Below are 20,088 nucleotides of genomic sequence, written 5' to 3' on the forward strand. Positions count from 1 at the left end.
CCACTGCTACTACTACTACTACCTAGGGTCCTGAACTGGATATCATCATTCTTTTCTTTATTGGTGATTCCCTTCTGTTTCTGAATCTCTCTCTCTCTCTCTCTCTCTCTCTAATTTTTTTTTTTTTTTTTTTTTGGCTGGTGCAGTTAAAGCCTCAGGCTTCCTTGCGCCATATGTCTAATTATAATAAATAAATATGGGAAGACGAGTCCTTTGTCATAACCTAATATGACAGTTTTATCACTTAGTAGGTAGTATTGGTATCATGTAATTTTTGTCATTATGTGTTGGGCTTGTTTTCTGCTATCCCAAGTGTTATAAACCTTATTTTTAAAATTCTGATGAAATAGTGAGATTGGTATTTGCACAGATCTCTGGGTATTTTCTGATTTGTTTGCTGGAGTTTGTTGACTTATGGTTGAGATGGCTAATCCGAAGTATGCTGATTTGCCTGGAATCGTGAGTTCATAGAATCAATTTCTATGTCTTCATGGGAAATAAGTTTGTTGCATTTGCTTTGAAAACATTTTTTAATAGCCCTGTTATGTTACTTTAATAGATGTAAATTTTAATGTTTATTATTCCCATTCTGAGCCTATCTGGTTTGTTGATTATCAAAAATACATAAAAAAGAAAAATGCATAAACAGTAGACTGAAAGCATATGTGTGATGACGGAGAGCAAGTTGGGTTATTAGTACTGGCATACCAGATTCAGTCGAAAGACAAACCACATGAATACCCAGTCGTTAATAAAGAAAAACAGGTATCCTTGCCGATCGCGGGCGTTAGAGACCGGTATGTCTTACAGATCGACAAAATCGCGAACTGCAAATAAAACGGTTACTCAACATTTTGTAGACCGAGAGCTGCATTTAAAATCCAAATTCTGGAACTATTAATAATAAAATAATAATTCCAGTTGCGTCTGTTTTATTAGAGAGCATAGCGCACAGTTCTAAACGCAACTCTTCACTCTTTTTTAACAGAAAAGGTACAATACTTTTTCTTTCCCTGTTTTGCAAAAAAAAATTAATATCCATACGGCAACCTGAAGCAACCAGAAACTCTTGGGATGACCGAAAACAGCCAAGAAAAACACACACAGCACAAGAAATTTCTGAACAGTGAAGAGCGTGATAAATTATATATAAATTCGAATTAATAAAACATTTTTAGTTCAACAAAAAAACTAAAAAGTAAATTTTTATAAAAAAAAAAATCTGTGCCTGAAGAATTCCAAGCATACAGATGTTTCATTTAGAGGTTCCACTGATGCAAGCTTAAAGGGGAGGAATGGAGAGGATTTTGGTCCTGATGACTAGTTACAAAATACAGACATGTAATTCTTAAATCACAGCATTAGCAAAAATTAATAATGCAAATTAAACACTTAAGTATACGTGTGAAATACGTTTAAGTGATTAATTTACTATTAATCTGAAGGAAATGCCATATATGTACGACTTGACAAGCTGACAGATAATTGATTCAGAGGAGGTAGACGAATGGAGACTGGTGAATTTGAGGTAGAAATAGATTTCAAAAATTATATGATTAATATTTGTTAATTTTGTAAGATTTTTTATGGTTTGCAGTGCTGTCATAATTTTATAAGGTAATATTGCAGCATTGGTTTTTCTTTATTCGGCTTGATTTCACAACAGGTTCACTATCAATAATTTTGGCATTAATTTCATTAATCATTTTGAAAATCTCTGTTTATTATCTAGTGGTATCAGTATTAGTATGGCAAATGATGCAAGAAAGCAAGCTTACACATCACCATCTGAAATAAAAAAAAAATGAACTTCCCATATCATCTGTTCATCTGCTCCGATAGTGTGCCTAGTTCTGTCTTGAATTTATTCAAACTAACAAATTCCACAACAAATGGAAGTTTGTTTTAATAATGTAGGACAGGTGCAAAGTTTTGCACCTCTGTCAACCTTCCTTGATATGAATTTTTGACCCTTATGTAGTTTGAGCAAGAGGAAGGGATCAGTGTTGAACTAATTCAATCCATTTAGAGCCCCAATTTAAACACCTCAATCAGATCTTGCAAGTGCCTAGTCTCCAGACTACAATATGCAGAACTGAAGCCTTTCTTGGAAAATGCACCCTTTTATTTGACTTGCGAATCTCATTGCCATTGTCTGCATCTTTTCCAACAGATCCACATTTTTCCTAAAATAAGGCATCCAGACCTATATATATTACTTAAGATGTGGCATAACCATTGCCTTATAAAAAGAGTTAATCACCTTCTTATCCCTGCTGGCAAGATTCCTGTATATCATTGACACAAACCCAAAAGCATGTCTGCACTCTAAGAGAACTTCATATCTGACTGTACGATTACCTCTAGGTCTTATTCATTTTCCACTACCTTGAGTGTATATATTAAACTGGGGTTACTGCTACTTATGTGGTACTGTGCATTTGTCAACGCTAAACTTCATTTGCCATTTCTCAGCCCATCTGCCTAGTTTTTCTAGATTTTGTTGGAGTAGCACACCTTGATTACTGTCATTAACCACCCCACCAATCTTTGTATCATTCACAAGCCTAGACATTAAACCTGATATGCTTTTGTCAATATCATTGATAAATCCGGAAAACAACAATGGGCCCAGCACTGAACCCTGGGGACTCCACTAATGACATTAGTCCACAAAGAAGTGTCCATTGATAACCATTCTGTCTTTTCTCACTCAACCATCCAGTCGCAATATAGGCCAAGTAGCCCTTGCTCCATAAACTACTGTTACAACTCAACCATCCTTTCATCCATAGCCATAACTTGCCATTAATGCTATACTGCTCCAATTTTTAAAAGCAGTCTTTTATTTGGAACAGTATCAAAAGTTTTCTAGAAATTCAAGTACAGACACTCCCTAACTTACGTAAGGGTTGCATTCCGCAGAACTTTTATGTAAGTCGGAATTTCCCTAATTGCTTAAGCAGCACTTGCAAATTTGATTGAAGCAAAAAAGAAATGTTTGACGAACATGCAAATAGAATTATTTATTCAATTTTTTTATCTCATGTGCAGGAAAAATTACAAAAATTTCAAAATTATAAAATTACAAAGAGAGAGGAGACGGGCATAATGTCAGCAAGTTTTACCTTTCGAGCATCGCTGCCAGAATTAACTCTCCAGCTGATAAGTATGCTGCTGCAGAGGTTGAGGGCTGTGGAGATTTAGAAGGGGTTTTTTTCCCAACACATCACAAAATTTCACAAAAATCGGCACTGGCAACTTCACTGCATATTTTAATGTTTTGGAAACTAGCGCAATGCTTGAACCCATTGCTTGCCACAAACTTGGCTTGGGGTTTACTGTACTTATCCTTAATATCTTCATAAATACTTCTTGCTTTTTCTTGAATGGCCATTGGACTCAGGAACACTTGCTTCTGAATCTGATTTTCCATCCATATTATTAATAACTTTTCCATCTTTGATATAGCACCTGAAACCTGTTTTGTGATCACTGTTGATATAAAATGCATTGATCCTTTAACATGTTCTTTTATATGCACATTGTCCCATAAAATAGTATTCACTGTAGAAGCAGCGAGACATAATTCCGTGCGCTAGATGACAAACTTTGCCCTGCTTCGTAAATCTTAATTAATCATTTTCATTTCTAAATAATTTTTTTGTTTCGTTTCCTAGCACTGCCAGCACTTGCACTTTCCGTTGGTCCCTTTCCCTTCACCATTGTGAAGGGAAAGGGACCAAGATTCTGAAAATTTATTTGTTTTTAATATGATTAAAAACATAAAAACATTTCAGTGAAAACACTGCAGGGGAATTCATTTCACCATAATACTGTAATGTAAAAACTCAGAATTCCAGTCATCGGTATTATCTCAAATGCAGTAAGATCGAGTTTACTACCTGTTTATAATAGATTGCGCTAACAGAAAAGCGAAATAAAGCAGAAAGTGAAAATTGTTTTATGATAGTGACCTCTAGAAATGTGTTTTAGAAAAATATCACAAAGGTGTTCAAAATTGATTCTTTTAACAGAACATATGATAACAATGAAAGTGTAGCGCAATTTCTATTATAAAAATGACCTTTTAGAGAAATAAATAGCTTAATTATATAGCTAAAATTTCAGTGTCCAAGGTCTTGACCAAAAAAAAAAAAAAAAAACAATGTGTTATTGGGTTCACATTACAATATTTTCATGATACCTCCATTTATTCCTACGGGATGCAATATACGTTCCACGATTTTTTTTTAAGTTTGCACCGGCCGGCAAAAACTTATGTAAAGTCGAAGTTCCGTAAGTTGAGTATTATGTTAGACGGGGAGTGGCTGTATATGATATCAGAATTATTTTTTGCATCCAATTCCTTTGTAACTTCATCGTAGTATCCAATATAATTGGTCAGGCAAGATTTTTGCCATGCTGTGTCTGAAGTGTACCTGCAGACCTGTCTAGATGATCCTGCACTACTTCTTTAACCAGTGATTCCATTATTTTCTCTTGAACAGAAGTTAAGCTAACAGGTCTGTAATTACTTGTGTCACTCTGATCCCCCTTTGTGAATTGGGGATATATTTGCATATGTCCATTCTGTGGGAACTTCCCCTGAATCCAGAGATGTTCTTATAATTATGGCTAAGGTTTTGCTTGCCTTCTTTGCTGCCTCCCTTGATATAATTGGATAAATCCAGAGCTGATGTTCAAGTTACAGTAGAGCGTCGAATATCCGAACATTAATAATCTATACAAGCCAGCATTTATTTATTTTTTATGCTGGTGCCATAAAATAATTACAGTAAGAGACGGTTATTTTGAATTACATTTTCTAATTGAATTTTGATTTTTTTAAATGAAAATTCTAATAAATGAAAATCAGAGGAATATGAAGATATACTGTATAAAGCAAAAATTTGCACCATATTTTTTTAAAAACAAAATTAAATGATACGTGAAAATCAGAAGAATATTAATCACAGGTTAGCAAAATAAAAATAAATTTGCACTTATGTACATAGCTTAATTAATATACATACAGTACTAACTAAAATAACACTTTGTAATCTGATATTTCTGTTCACTGACATTATTTTTGAGGTTGTAAAAGCTAAAACAGTAAAAAAAAGATGTCAGTCAATAACAAAGAAGACAGCATGCAGAAATTGCAACTAATATTTTACTTGCAGATGGTATTAGCTGTGACTTTCCAGCTTTACTTGCAGAGATATCTTTATCATTAGTCTGGGGAGAGGATGAGGATAAAGAATTACCTGACCCACACAGTTTAGAGACTGTGTTAACTACTGAAGTAGATATATAACGGCTGCGGCATGAAGGTGAGGAGGATAATGCTAAAGGTGATGTCCAGAAAACGATTCTCTTTTTACTTTTCCTTCTGCTGATTTTGGATGAAGATGATCAGGAGATAAAGCTCTTTGCTGTTGCAAATTCTGATGTCACTTGTGCTTGCCAGGGAGGGCCCCATAAAAAAAAAAAAAAAAAAAAAAAAAAAAAAAACGCATGCAGCAACACATTTCCAAAGAATCGCTGCCTCTCGTTATTACAATTACTTTTTGACGAGTTTGAAAGTTGATTTGCTGATATAAGATCCCATGAAAAAGACAAGCTTGTTTGAGAATACAGAATACTTGCAGGTGATATACTGAGTAAAAAGATTCCGAACAGAGTTTTATTTTTACCCTATTGTAGCCTTTTTTGTCTTTTAAAAGGAAGCAGAAATTTTAAAAGGAAGCAGGTCTTTGTTAGCAACATTTTACAAGGTTGAAAAATCAGGCATAACAGACATTAAAAACAAGGAAAAAATTTTAAAGTTTGCATTGAAACTTGATTCAGATTGTGAAAAAAAAAATAAGAAAGGAAAACTATGAGCACGGCTAATGACCCATCCCCCGAAGACGCCGTTTATTTGTGGTTCACACAGATGTGAAGTTTAGGAGAACTCATATCTGGACCATTGTTGTGTGAAAAGGTGCTGGATTTTAACAAAATATTAGGTGGTCCCTCAGATTTGAAAGCCAATGTTTTTATTTCTAAACTTACAATACTTTTTTTTTTAGTCTTCAGAACGGTATTTTTGATAAGTTTGAAAATCCAAACAAATCGGAAGTCCGAACTAACCCCAGTCCCACTTAGTTCGGATTATAGATGTCTACTATATTTAACAACTGGTGCATAATATGTGTGCGCACACAAATCAAAAATTTTAAAAAATATGCGAGTAAGGAATGTACCTATGGGAAGTTTCTCTTTTATTCTCTAAATAAACTAAACTATACATATTATAAAACTGCTTACCAATTGATATGTTGTAGCATAAATTGTTCATAAAATGTTTTTCAAATGTCAAATAAATGTTCATCAAATGTCAAGTAGTTTTCTGATTATTTGTTGATTTTTAGAAATTGTTGGTGTGATCTTTTGTTCTACATGGCTCACTAGCTAAATGATGCCTGCTAAGTGATCTTTTGTTCTACGTGGCTCACTAGCTAAATGATGCCTGCTAAGTGATCTTTTGTTCTACATGGCTCACTAGCTAAATGATGCCTGCTAAGTGATCTTTTGTTCTACGTGGCTCACTAGCTAAATGATGCCTGCTAAGTGATCTTTTGTTCTACATGGCTCACTAGCTAAATGATGCTTGTCTTAGCCATGATTTGACATAGGGAATCACATCAAATTCTTTTAATGATTTCTCCATTAAATTTATAGTCACCAGGTGGCTTGTAGTCTCAATAAGTAGAGAATTTCTTTTAACACAACGTTATTGTTCATGGTGCTGAATCCTCTCCCAGCTTCTGCTGAACTAACAGCAATTACATTCAAATGTTTTCTACCCCCTTATAATACTGTCTGAGACTTTTATATATTCAATATCTCTATTATCGACAAGTCATGAAAATCATTTATTGGAATGTCATATTAAGTAGTTGTCTTAATTTTATTAATTTTTTTCCACCTTCAATTCATGGAGCTCCAAAAATGTCAGGCGCCTCCGTAGCCAGGTGGGAAGGAGCAGCAGTGCGTAGCACACGCTTCTTGATTAGACCGGGGTTCGAGCCCGTCACCACCAAATACGGAGGATGCGGAAAGGTCAGGGAATGACCACCGCATATCCCGGAGCAATATGGCCTTAGTTGCTAATGCTCCTGAAAACCAAATAACAGCTCCAAAAATGTTATTTGGCCAGGTTTCAGGTTTAATAAATTGAAAAAAAATAAAAGTTCATTATATTTTTCACTTTTGTCATCAAACAAATGCATTTTCTTTTACTTTATTAGACAATCTAATAGTTTTTCCCTTGGAATTGATACTTTATTATGTTTTATTTCAAATGGTGTATCATATTTATTTGATTTTATGACATTTTTTGCTTCTCTTTCATAGTTTCCTTTATTTAGTTTAATATGTTCAATCATTTTTATCATTTGTCAAATTACTATGTCAGTTTTAATAATTGAAACATTTCTTTCTTGATATGTCATTTGTTAAAACCAAATCTCTAAAAATATTTTCACTTTCCAAATGTTTAAATATTTCCATTTCACAGTTTCTAATACACAAGGCTTGACACGATTTCTAATCTGCTTTTGCAGCTCTAGTGATACAGGCTGCCCATCGGTTCAAATATTCTTCCAATTTTCATTATTTCAGTTTCTATCCCTTCAGATATGTTATTTAATTCTCTCTGACGTTTTTGGATGTATGTTGGTAAACACAAACTTGATCAAGAAAAGATTTAAATTGATTTACTTGATTTACATCTTTTATTGCATCATCCAGAGATAATCGAATATGGTGACTTAGACGGTGCCAAATTAAAATATCTGGAAAGTTTTATAAAATTTTTACTGAAACTCTAGACTTTCTCCCCAGCATTACCTGACACCTTCTGTACAAAATATAAGGTTTACATGTAAATATTTCTCATTGAAACCATTTACCTTGAATATCGACAATAAAGCTTGATAAATTATTTCAGCTGTTCCTTCCAGTCCCAAGAGATCAATAAAGGCCATTAAACTGTCTTCATAGTCTTGAATTTCGCATTTTAAATAAATGATTAAAACACTTTTATGTGAAACAGTTGAAGCTTCATTGATAATGATTGAAATTTTACTTCCTTGTTTTATAAGTTTTCCAAAAATTGTTTTATCATTTCAATAGATATGTTTTGCAACAAGCAGGACCAGAAATTTAGATTGCAATGATATTCCCATATTGATATTATTCTTTTTTGAAGTTCTTTTAAATATTTCATATCTGAAAATGGTCGATTATTTTTTATTATACAATAGATAGTGTTAAAATTCAGGTGGTACTTTGTAAATGTTTTTCATGAGCTTTATCGACACTCTTTGGCAAAATATTTTTTTGGAAGTTTTTATTATTTAAACTACTTTATTAGGTGGAACTGAATCATGATGTTCTTTTAAATTTTTTCCTCATTGATGAGGAAAAAATTTGAATCATGAGCATTAACTTTCTTTATTTGAACCATGAGCTTTAACAGAACATGATTGCCATTGCAATAAAATATGTAAATGTTTAGCATTTTCAACATTCAAAGGTACACTTTTTGAGCACCATTTGTACCCAACATTTACGTCATCAGCAGTAATAAGCTACTCATATTTTTTGTTGAAATAATCAAGTGTTTTTCATTCCAGAAATGCGAATTATTTGTGTTATTTTTTTTTTATCCTTGCACAAAAAATATTCGTTATCAATATTGTTTCTTTGTTCTCCCATAAATTCAGAAGATTCATGCTTATGATATTAAGAAGGAATGTTAGAAAAACTTTGTCTCCTCATTCTGGATGTTCTTTTTTAATGTTTTATTACAGATTCATCGAATTTATAATTATCACACTACCGCTCAAAAAATTAACTTGAATTAGTCATACTTACTACTCACACAAGATTTAAAACACATTAGCAGTGAAACCAAAGTGAACTAAAGCAATGCTCAAACTATCTGTGGTGATGGACCAGTTCCTTTTATTTCCACTCCGTCGTGGACCAGTACTTTTGGAAAATACAATCATCATGGACTGGTACTTTTGGAAAATACAGTCGTCGCGGACTGGTAACAGAACAATCTTTGCAGACTGGCACTGGTTCGCGGACCACACTTTGAGTAGCACTGAACTAAAGTATGTAGAAGCAGTAGCAACTACATAATTCGAGGTTAATGATAACCTGGTGATTTTCCTAAAGAATGTGCAATGCTGCCAATCATCAGTACACAGATAGTGACACTTCAGCTTAGGAGCACAATATTATGAGTCTATATTAGAATTTATATTATTAATTAATTTTACTGCTTATCGGTAGTTATTATTATACTATTTAACAATTGGTACAAGGTATTTAAATATTTTAACCATTGGAATGGTCATACTGGTGTGTGTGAGCCCTGGATAGATCCCATCTACCCCAGGTGCCTTTCTTCTGTTTAACTTCAAGAATTTCTGTCTTTGCTGTTTTTCTTTGCCAAAGATTTCTCATAATCTGCCTTGGCTTGCCTAACCGCCTTTGTGACTTGATTGCAGACTTTATAGGCTTTTGTATTACCTGATAATTTATATGCATCCCATGCATTTTTCTTTTCTGCCATGTGCCTCTGTGGGGGGTGGAAAACAAAGAAAATGATTATATTTGTTATATTTAGTTATTTGTTTCTTTATTTTTATTTCGTTTTGTTCCCTTTTAATGTTTATCCACTTTATTCTTATTTCCCCCCACTTACGCATCTGACTTTTACTTCCTAGGAGAATTCCAAATTCAAGGGAACTTCTCGATTAATTATAATTCCCTTCGGAAGAGATGGGTGGTCCAGGATGACAAACTGCACACACAAATATATAATATAACATAGTTTATTCATATATATATATATACAACATAAAAAAATTGAACGAATTGAGGCATGTACTATTAATATTCAACTTTGTCTACTTAGTATTAGTTATATATATAACTAAGTACATTGGTTATACTCTATTAACGTTATCCCTTCCTTTACAACACAAACAATATTAGTACAGCAACTGTTATAGTTTTTTCCTTGCACATGATCCATAATTTCCTTACATGCTCCATAATTCTTACCTTATACACTGGTCTAGAACTTTACCCTCCCCTTCCAAAAATGCTAATCATACCTACATTTTTCAAGAAACAACTTACGACAAATATTCCCTTTCTCTCCTTTGCTTATAACATAACATATGTTTTATTATTAATCAAAGCCACTACTATCATTATCACCCTTTTCTTCTTCTTTAGCTCCTTTCACTAATTACAAAGTTATACCTGTCAAATTTCTATTATTATTATCTAACTTATCTCTCTCTACATTACGTATATATTTTTATACATGTATATATCTCTTAGTATCTTAAATCTCCACTAATCTGTTATTAGGGTCCTAAAGTCCTTTAAGGTAACGAGAATACTATGTTAGTCACTTACTTAAATTTCCTCTTAGTCGGCTTTGCTGTTTTGGATCCTTCCACTCTTAGTTGGAAATATCATCATCGTATATCAGGGCATTCATTCTAGAACTCCTAACGAATTTTCTAGTGAGGATCACAATTCTGGTATTCTGATGGACTCACTGTACACCTGAACTGGGCTGACACGTTGCATACTATCATACTCTGTCGATATGGGGACTGCTATCTCCATCCCGAGGCCTTTTCTCACCTTATACGGCTATCTTGTCCACAAGAGAGAGCTCACAGGGGCTACCTTCGCTCCACCTAATAAAAACACTTTCAAGAAGGAGACTTCACAGGGCGCTACCCTTCCTTACTCCTCCTTTCACAAACTTATTAAAATAAGAATTATTGGACAGTGCTCGTTAGCATACGGCTACTATCCATGACGGATTGACTCGCAAAAACGGCCACTGCTCTTGCCTTCCTATGACGGACCGGCTTAATCTTCTTACTCTTCCTAACACCCCAAAAACTCAACTGCTGCTAACACAATTTCTACAACGACGAAACCCTCCACTATTAACTGTTACTAACTTACTTTTCCTTACACTGACAAAACTCTTAACTGCTGTGTCCACTGACTATTTAAATTTCCTTAAAACCATCACCAAACTCAATTCAGTGTATTTGTCCAAACTATCTCACCCAACTATCAGACACGACAGAAAACTCAACTTAGTATAACATTAACCCATTTCCAAAAATACTCACATCACTCCATTCTGCTTCTAACTCTCATTTTTACCAACCACTTCAAGAAAGCTCTCCCTTTCTTCGTCCCATTTCTCACTTTTTGTTTCTCTGAATTACGTACCGTCCTTGTATGTCAGTTCTGCCCCTTTTTTTTTTCTATAACCAATCTTCTCCTTTTTATCAACTTTCATCATTTCCTATTCGTCCTTTAAAATTTCTCAAGCTGTATATTCAGAGCTCATTTTAATCTTTCTCACGGTGTCTATTTAGTGCCCTATCCAACTTCTTATTTTAATAAATTATAATTTTCCCAGATTGTCTGTTCCTTTGAAGCACGCCGCTACTTTGTTTGTGCTTTTAATGAATTTGTTTTTCACTATCTTCTAAAACTGCGATCGCCGACAGTCAGACGCCAATTTTAAAATCTCACCTGAGCATTTGACCCCTATTTACCACCTGGCTGGACTCCGGAGGTCCCCGATCAAAAGGAATGTCCGACCGATTGTGTCCTTCACGTATTGTTCTGTCCTAGCCTAAATTGTTCGCACCTCCTCGCTAGTAGCCATAGCCACGTTCGGCCCGTAGTCTCCCACGCTACCTTTACTTGTTACTTTGTCTACATTTAATCCCCTTGCCTGTGACCCATTATCTAATTAGTATTTGTGACCAGTACTGTTCCGCTGTCCCATATTGCCATTTCCTAAACTTTATTTTAAATAAATCTCACTCTTTTCTAAAATATTAAACGTGTAAGATTTTTCATCTTACACCTCATTGTTAATCTGACATCCATTTAGACTTAAGTCTTTAATGGTATTATAATGCACTGCATGCATTACCTTACTTGTTCTCTTCTGTCAATCTTACTAAATACTTTTTTACTTTTTCGCTAAATACATTTATTTCATCCCGGTTGAGTTCAAGAACCTCCTTAGTCACAGTAGTCCCCTTTCTTGAAATGAGAATTCTTTTTCTTACCCTTTGTTACCGAAATCTTACATGGCATTGTCCACTTTAGGACACTGGTCACTTGCTGCTAATGGTTCCATTGCAGTCATATTTGGGATATTGTTTGGTTCATTGCTGGTGACCTGACTAAGAATATATGAAAATTTTTTTTTTTTATACTCTGGGATGACTATATGTTCAGAGGAGTTCACAAGATAGAGATAATTTATTAGTGGAGTCCCCTGGGGCTCATTGCTGGGCCCATTGTTGTTTTCTATATTTATTAATGATATTGATGAAGGCACATCAGGCTTAATGTCTAAATTTGGAAATGATGCTAAAGATGATTAATACTAATGATAGTAATCAGCGTAAGCTGCTGCAGCAAGATCTGAACAAATTAGGCTGATGGGCTGAAAAATAGCAGTTGGAGTTTAACATTAAGAGCTTCCTTGGACTCAGGGGAGGTACCCATGGACTGGAGATGTGCAAATGTGATCCCAATTCACAAAGGAGGCTCAAAGGGCGACACAAGTAATTATAGACTTGTTAGTTTAACTTCTGTTCCAGGGAAATTAATGGAGGCACTTGTTAAAGAAGCACTGCAGGATTATCTAGACAAGGCATTGTCCACTTTAGGACCCTGGTCACTTGCTGCTAATGGTTCCATTGCAGTCATATTTGGGATATTGTTTGGTTCAGTGCTGGTGACCTGACTAAGAATATAAGTAAATTTTTTTCTTTATTTTTTTCTTCAGTTATAGCTTGCACACAGCATGGTTTTGCTAAGGGGAAGTCTTGTCTGACCACTTTGATTATATACTACGATGTAGTCACAAAGGAACTGGATACATGGAATAACTTTGATATCATATATTTGGATCTTAGAAAGGCTTTTGATACTGTTGCACATAGAAGACTTCTGCACAAATTGGAGCAGTGTGGCATTGGAGGCAAATTGCTGCTATGGATAAAGGGATGGTTGAGTGGGAGAAGACAGAGTGTTAATTAATGGACACTGCTCTCCGTGGACTAATGTCATTAGTGGAGGCTCTCAGGGTTGTGTTGGCTCCACTGTTTTTTTTTTTCTGTATTTATAAATGATACTGATGATGGTATATCAGGCTTAATGTCCAAGTTTGCAGATGATATGAAGGTTGGCAGGGTTGTTAATGACACTAATGACAGTATGCTGCTGCAACAGGATCTAGAAAAGTTGAGCAGATATGCTGAGAGGTGGCAAATGAAGTTTAACATTGACAATTGTAAAGTACTACATATGGGAAGCAATAATCCCAGACTAATGTATCAACTGTGTGGTACTACACTGACAGTAGTTGAGAATGAAAAGGACCTGGGGGTAATTGTGCAGGCAGATATTAAGTTTTCTGAGCAGTGCAGACAGTCTGCCCGTTCACTGGTATTGAATGCTCTTCGAACCATGTTCTAGTCATCATAGCTCTGTGGGGAGGTGCATTGTCCTGCTGGAAGAGTCCATTGCCCTGTGGGTGCATGATAACCAAAGGGATGAAGATGGTCTGCAAAGATGGACACGTAACCTGCACTGTTCAGAGATGCATCTAGACATTTCAGAGGTTCCAACATGTGCCAGTTGAACCATGTCCCAGACAATTACCGACTGTCCACCTGCCTGAACAGTTCCTTGTTAATGTGATGGGTGCATAGCTTCATGTGGTTTCCGCCAGATATGCACCCTCCTGTCTGCTCGAAACAATTGGAAACAGGACTCATCGGACCAGGAGACCCCGTCTCCAATCATTCAAGGGCCAGTGCCAATGTTCTTTCGACCAGGTAAGGCGTAAGTCTTGTGTTGTGCAATGGGACTCTGGTGGGTTGGCGGCTCCCATAGCCTATTGCGGCTAATGATTGCCTGATGGTCTTGGTGGAGATGTTTCTGGCACCTCCCTCATTGAAGTCGGCTGTGATTTGTGTCACTGTCGCTGTCCGGTTGGCTGAAACAATGCAAGACACGTCAATGGCCATGTTAATCCACCACCTTGCCCACAACGCTGTCCACGATGAGACATTATTCTGGAAATAGCATATTGCCGATACACTCTTGATACTGTTGAACTGAGATAGTGTAATTTGTACCACCTCCATGATAGAGTGACCCATGCTTCAGGCACCCCACTATCATCCCTCTTCCAAAGTCGGTTAACTCACGGCGTTTATCCATCATGACATCATTACTGTCTACGTGAATGCAGTGTACCCATGTACCTGCCAAGTGGTGGGTTCGTCCACTAGTGAGAGGAGTGATAGGAACCAAAGTATCCCATGAATTCTATCCTTTCAGTGTATACCATACAATATAAGTTTGAAGGGTAAAATTTTTCTCTACTAATGAAATACTGTACAAAGGTAAACTAGTTACATCACTTTGTATGGTCAACTGATGACAATTATTTCCCTTTCTAAAATGTACACAGTATTTGGATGGAGGAAATTATCTTTACTGTACAACTACGTACAATATGTTCTAGTATAGAAGTGCAGTATTTATTTTTTGTTTTTTTATAACTGATGTGACTATTCAAAATCTGGCAAAGATTAGGTCCCTAGGTTGCCAGTTTTTGGGAAGTTTGATTGTATTTACAATACCTTCTAAGTTAAAAAAATTGATAATAAACTGGAATATTTTTAGTTTACATTTTTACGAATCCTACCTTAACTTATATCAACTGCTGTACAAGAAAACAGTTATCTACCACTTTCCCCCTCATTCTCTCTATCTGTCTTTTGCATAAGTTTAAACCCCTCTAGGGTTGAATAGGTTGCCTTTCAGCTGACCACTGGAGTAGAAATTTTTTGTACCAGTTTTTCATATCTGCCCCTTGCAAAGTGCAAAATTTCATTTCAGTTTGGTTCTGTTCTAATTGTTACTGGTAAGTTAGTTGTTTGAATTCCAACTGAATCAGTTGAAATCACTTTGTCACAGACTTTTTAAATTTAATCAGTTAAATCTCCACTATAGTAGTGGTGATACTTTTAAATTAGTTAAATAAATAACAAAAAAGCAAAACTAAAATAAAAAATTGAGTATTTAAACTTTTAATTAATTTTTCTTCTCAAGCTTTGTGCAAAACACATTAAATTAAATTGACAGTGTTAAATTAGAACATGGGTTTTGTACTGTTCATGGAGGACCAGATGAAGGTTTTGTGTAGTGCAGCACGAACAGTATATTAAAAAAAAACACCAACATATTCTAATTTAAGACTAATTTTCTAAAAAAATTGGTTCATTTATAATTAAAATAACTGGTTTATTAGTGACAGCAAGATTAGAAGCAAACTAAAATAAATTTTGTGCTTTACAAGAACCAGTGTTAAAACTTGTATAGCAGTTGAAGTAAGTTGCATGCATAGATGTTCAATACATACATTTTTCAATTTCTACAGTAATGTTAAAAATTTAAAACAAAAACAAAGTTAATGAGAAATATTTATAAATAATAATCTTTTTGTACATGATGGTTATCATTGTATATTTTTAAAGTAGGTAAAAAAATAATTTCTTTTACTTAAAGAAATAAAATTTAAAAAATAATTTTAAAGGAGAATAAATGCTAAATGGTAAGTTGTGATTAAATGGCAGCATCCTGTGAACCTACTCATAATAATCCACTTGTGATTTCCATATGTAGAAAACAATTTGTTCATTTGCTTACTAAAGTACCCTATCTTTCATTTTGCTTTCTTTTTTTGTATTATTTTTGTTCTTTTATCCTTAAATTATCCTATTTAAATTTAATATTTATAATATATTTAGGCCCATGACCAACCTGATGTTTATGAGACTAGTGATCTTCCTGAGTCAGATCAGCTAACCTCAGATATAATTGTAGTAAGTAATTTTTACTTCTAATTTATCATTCCAGTTTAACCTCTACATAACTGTGTAACAGACTACTTTTTTCAAATTATGTTGTTGGTTTCAATTATATATGTAACAGCTTGAAAGAATTATTATATTTGTTAATATTTTCTGCAGGTGAAATATGAATAGATCTTAACTTCATTGATACAGGTATGTTCATGTCAGGTGGCACCTGGGATTTCTCCCATCTCCGTGTGTGTTTGCTGTACCGAGGACAGTACACTATCAAGCCAGAGACTTGAAAGTGTGTGGGCCAGGTCTGTGCAGTGTGATGTGTTGTGCCCATTGTTTGTCTGGCTTATTGGCCACCAGGCCCCTAGTGGGGCCCGACGTTGCCCATACCTCACCACGTGGAGGCTAGCCAGATGTGTCTAGTATCACAAGTGCTCTGGCAGGTCCTGCCATCTAGTTTCCTGGGATTTCAGTGGCTAGGACCTAAAAAAAAAAAAAATTCACGCATTTGACATTAATGCTTATTGGGATTGCTGTTAGGAAATCGCTGGTTGGGGTTGAACACTAGAGAGATGTGTTAAAAGGCCTAATAGGTTGGGCAAAATTTTGATGTTATTAAATTTAGACGGGTGAGGCTAGATGAAAGATAATATTGTTAATTGTCTGATGGCAACGGGTTTCCCCCATCTCTGCGTTGTATTCCTTGTGAGTGACACAGGACTCTGTGGAGGCCATAGATTTAAAAAGTGTGGGGATTGGTCTTTTGTGTAGCGTTATGTTCTGTTGTTTCTCTGACCATTTAGCTGTTGGGACCCACCGTTGCCCACACCATCCACGAGGAGGCAGGTCAGGCACCCAGTAGATTATTTAAGTACTCTGGCAGGCTTCACCACCTAATTTACAAGGATTTTAGTAGCAAGCCTTAAAAAAAAGGGGGGAAGTGTACACTAGAATTTGACCGAAAGAGATTTACATGAAAGCGGTAGAATTTAGACGTTGATTGGAATTTGGTGGCATTGTTAAGGGGTGTACTCGGTCGGTTTAGTGAGGGGGGAACTGAAGACTGGGGGGGAACAGATAGAAGAGTAGGGATGTTAGAGTAGGCATCCCCAAAGAGGTTAATGGAGACGAGCCCACCAAGCAAAGTATGGGAGGAGGCAGGGGAGGGGGAGACAGATCTCTGTCTCCTCCCCTCCCTGCCTTTAAAGGGAACCGGGTTAGAGTACCCAGTTCAGATCGGCAAATGGCATGTTGGCAGCAAAGCCACAGTATGTCTTTGTCGGTGATGGTTGTCATGTCCATGTAGTGTTGAATCCGGTAAGAAGGTCAAGCTGCCCTTGGGTGGGATATGTTAGCTGGCCAACGTATCCTTGGGTGGGATATGTTAGCTGGAAGCGGGAACCCACCAGGCAAAGGGGTGGGAGAGACACACATTTACTTCATTCATAATCTGCATACTCACTCTACTTGCATTTTTTTTTTTTTTTTTTTTTCTTTTATATTTTTTTTTTCCAAGTTTTTTATATATATATATATATATATATATTATTTTTTTTTTTTCTTTCACTCACACTCATTCATCTTTTTCTCACGCACCGGGGGGGGGGGGGATGCAGTGATGTGTAATGTAAATTTAAATACTAATGCTTAATAATTAAGCTAAATAAGAAAGAATATAAAAGATTAAAACTAGGGTTAGTGTGTACTTAACTGTAGCATATATGGTTTGTGTTCTTTTTCTCACATACTTACACTTTCATTCATTCTTCTAGTTTTCATTTCATTTATTCAACTCTTGCTTTCTGCACTCTCTCTGGCCACCTCAACTTAACTCTTATTCTTCAGTTGTGGTTCAGGCCAGGGGAGAATGCAGTGATAGTATTTGTGTTGTTAGTATATAAAGCAAGGAAAGTTATTAGTAACTTTGTATTCTTTCGGCTAATTACATTTGCTCTTCCACTCATTCCCATTCACTCTCTCTTTCCCTCATGCTAGGTCACTCTTTCTTTCACCAAAACTGCCATTTATTTCCTTTTACCATAATTCCTAGTTCACTCAGTGCCCAACGTATTCATTCTGTCTTTCATTCTCATTCATTCATTCTACATTGTGTCCCCTTGCTACCAGCTTACTGATATTTTTCAGCTAATCTGCTTCCCTGGCTGCCTGTACATCTCCCTCCCCTACATGGTTACTTGTTTGGTGTGGGGCCCAAGGTTCCTTACACATGGCAGGGTAGTCCTGGGGAGTTTTGTCATGTCAGGTTTCTGTCAGGGTGCAGAATACTGCTGTCCTGACAGTTTTTAAGTCATCGTCTGGGCGTGGTGGGAAACTTGGGAAATTAACTATTGATTATTGTTTAATTGATGGGGGGCTGAATTGCCATTCTTTGGATTGTTCTGAGCATTTCGAATACTTTGTGTGAAAGATGTAAAAGTTTTATAATTTTCCCTCTTCTATGATGAACGGATATTCTTCTCCCCTGGGAAGGAGGGCCAATCTGTGCTATTAGCTCTGTTCTGAGGATGTCATATATTATACATTTCATATAGAATGTGTGCCCAGTCTTCACTCTTGCCACAGGTACAGTTTGGGTCATCAGTCAGTCCTGAGGAGGTTAGTTTTGCCTTTAGGGAGCCGTGACCTGTCAATATAAATGTTGTAAAAAGTCCAGGGGCATACCACTTAGGTGGCTTTGGGCTAACCATTGACACCTGTGGCAGAAACCGTTTGGTAACCAGACCTCTGGTTTCCTGCTCCCACTTTGTTTGCCATAGCTCATGGAGCTTTGTGGCTATTCTTTTTTTTTTTTTTTTTTCAGCATTGTGAAGGTGTTGGTTGTATCAAGGGCTATCCTCAGAAATTCTGTGGGTATGCCCTTTTTAAATCTATAATATAAGCCTCTTTTGGCTACTTCCAGGTAAAGTGGGAGAGCTCCGGCCAGCAACTGTAGCGTAGGTGTGCTTACTGTGCGACATGCTCTGGTAATGGTGAGTAGTATTGTCCTTTGTATCGATTCTAATTTATTCCTATTTCTTACTATGGCCGAGCGGGTGAACCACGCACCGGCTGCATAGGTGTTAACAGGTAGGAACATTGCACGGTATATGATTGTGCCAGGGTCTTTCTTTTGGGTCCCCAGTCTGCTCGACTGACAATCATACCTGCATAATTTCTCACTTTCTTCGCCAAGTAGATCAAATGGGGGTAAAAAGTTAATTTTGAAACAGAGACCACTCCAAGATATTTTAGTTCTGTTACCATTTTTATAGTGGTTGTGTTAATTTTGATTTGTGGACGTCTTCTTATGTCCAAATTTCCTTTTAGAAGTATTTGTTTGTTTTTTTTCCGGCGATATTTTGAGCATGTGCATTTGTGCCTACTCCTGCAGCTGCAAGAGGGCATCATTTGATCTTTGCTCTACAACCACTTGTGTGTTACCTTATAAAGGAAAATCATGTTATCTGCAAAGGCCAGGCTTTCCACAGGTCCCAGATCAAAGGCCAAAAATTCGTCCAGAACAGTGTTCCAGAAGAAAGGCCAAGGATTGACCCCTGTGGGCAGCCTTTATTCACAAGGTTTCAATTCCTGGAACCTTGTGCGTACTAAGCCACTTCTGTCTGTAAGGTAGCTGTTTATTACCTTATAGAGGTTTTGTGGGGCATTTGCCTGGTGGAGTCTCCTAAGGACACTAAGGCCACCAGAGTGAGTCAAATGCCCCAGCAAAGGCAATGGAGATTGCCAGCATAAATTTCTCCTCTGTGTTTTTAACTGTTGTCAGTAGATGGTGCATGGCATCCTCCGTAGAATTGTCCTTCTTAAAACCATACTGATTGTTGGAATGTAAATCTGCTTCTGTGTAATATTGGGCTAATCTGCTATATATTAGTCTTTCATATATTTTCCCTAGTACAGGGAGAAGGGCTATTGGTCTATATGATTAGTAGGGAGTTTTTCAGTTTTTGAGAATTAATCTTAACACTGCTTTTTTCCATATTTTTGGGAATATACCTTCTGTCATACAGTTATTATATAGTGCTATTAATTTGTCTGGTGCTATTTCTGCTAA

At 36.1% G+C, this 20,088-nt stretch overlaps 1 protein-coding gene across 1 annotated transcript in view; it reads left to right on the top strand.

Moving 5' to 3' along the window:
• Positions 1 to 376: 376 nt before the first annotated feature.
• DCTN2-p50 (dynactin subunit 2) overlaps positions 377 to 20,088 on the top strand; it is a 194,615-nt gene continuing 174,903 nt past the window's right edge. The window contains exons 1-2 of the mRNA XM_090380696.1: positions 377 to 459; positions 15,960 to 16,034. Of these exons, the coding sequence (XP_090236822.1) occupies positions 415 to 459; positions 15,960 to 16,034 (120 nt within the window). The 5' untranslated portion in view covers positions 377 to 414. The remainder of the gene's footprint in view (positions 460 to 15,959; positions 16,035 to 20,088) is intronic.

This window comes from Mastigoproctus giganteus, chromosome 1 (assembly GCF_048544385.1).
Source record: "Mastigoproctus giganteus isolate SK-2022 chromosome 1, ASM4854438v1, whole genome shotgun sequence".
In the NCBI taxonomy this organism is placed as follows: Eukaryota; Metazoa; Arthropoda; class Arachnida; order Uropygi; family Thelyphonidae; genus Mastigoproctus; species Mastigoproctus giganteus.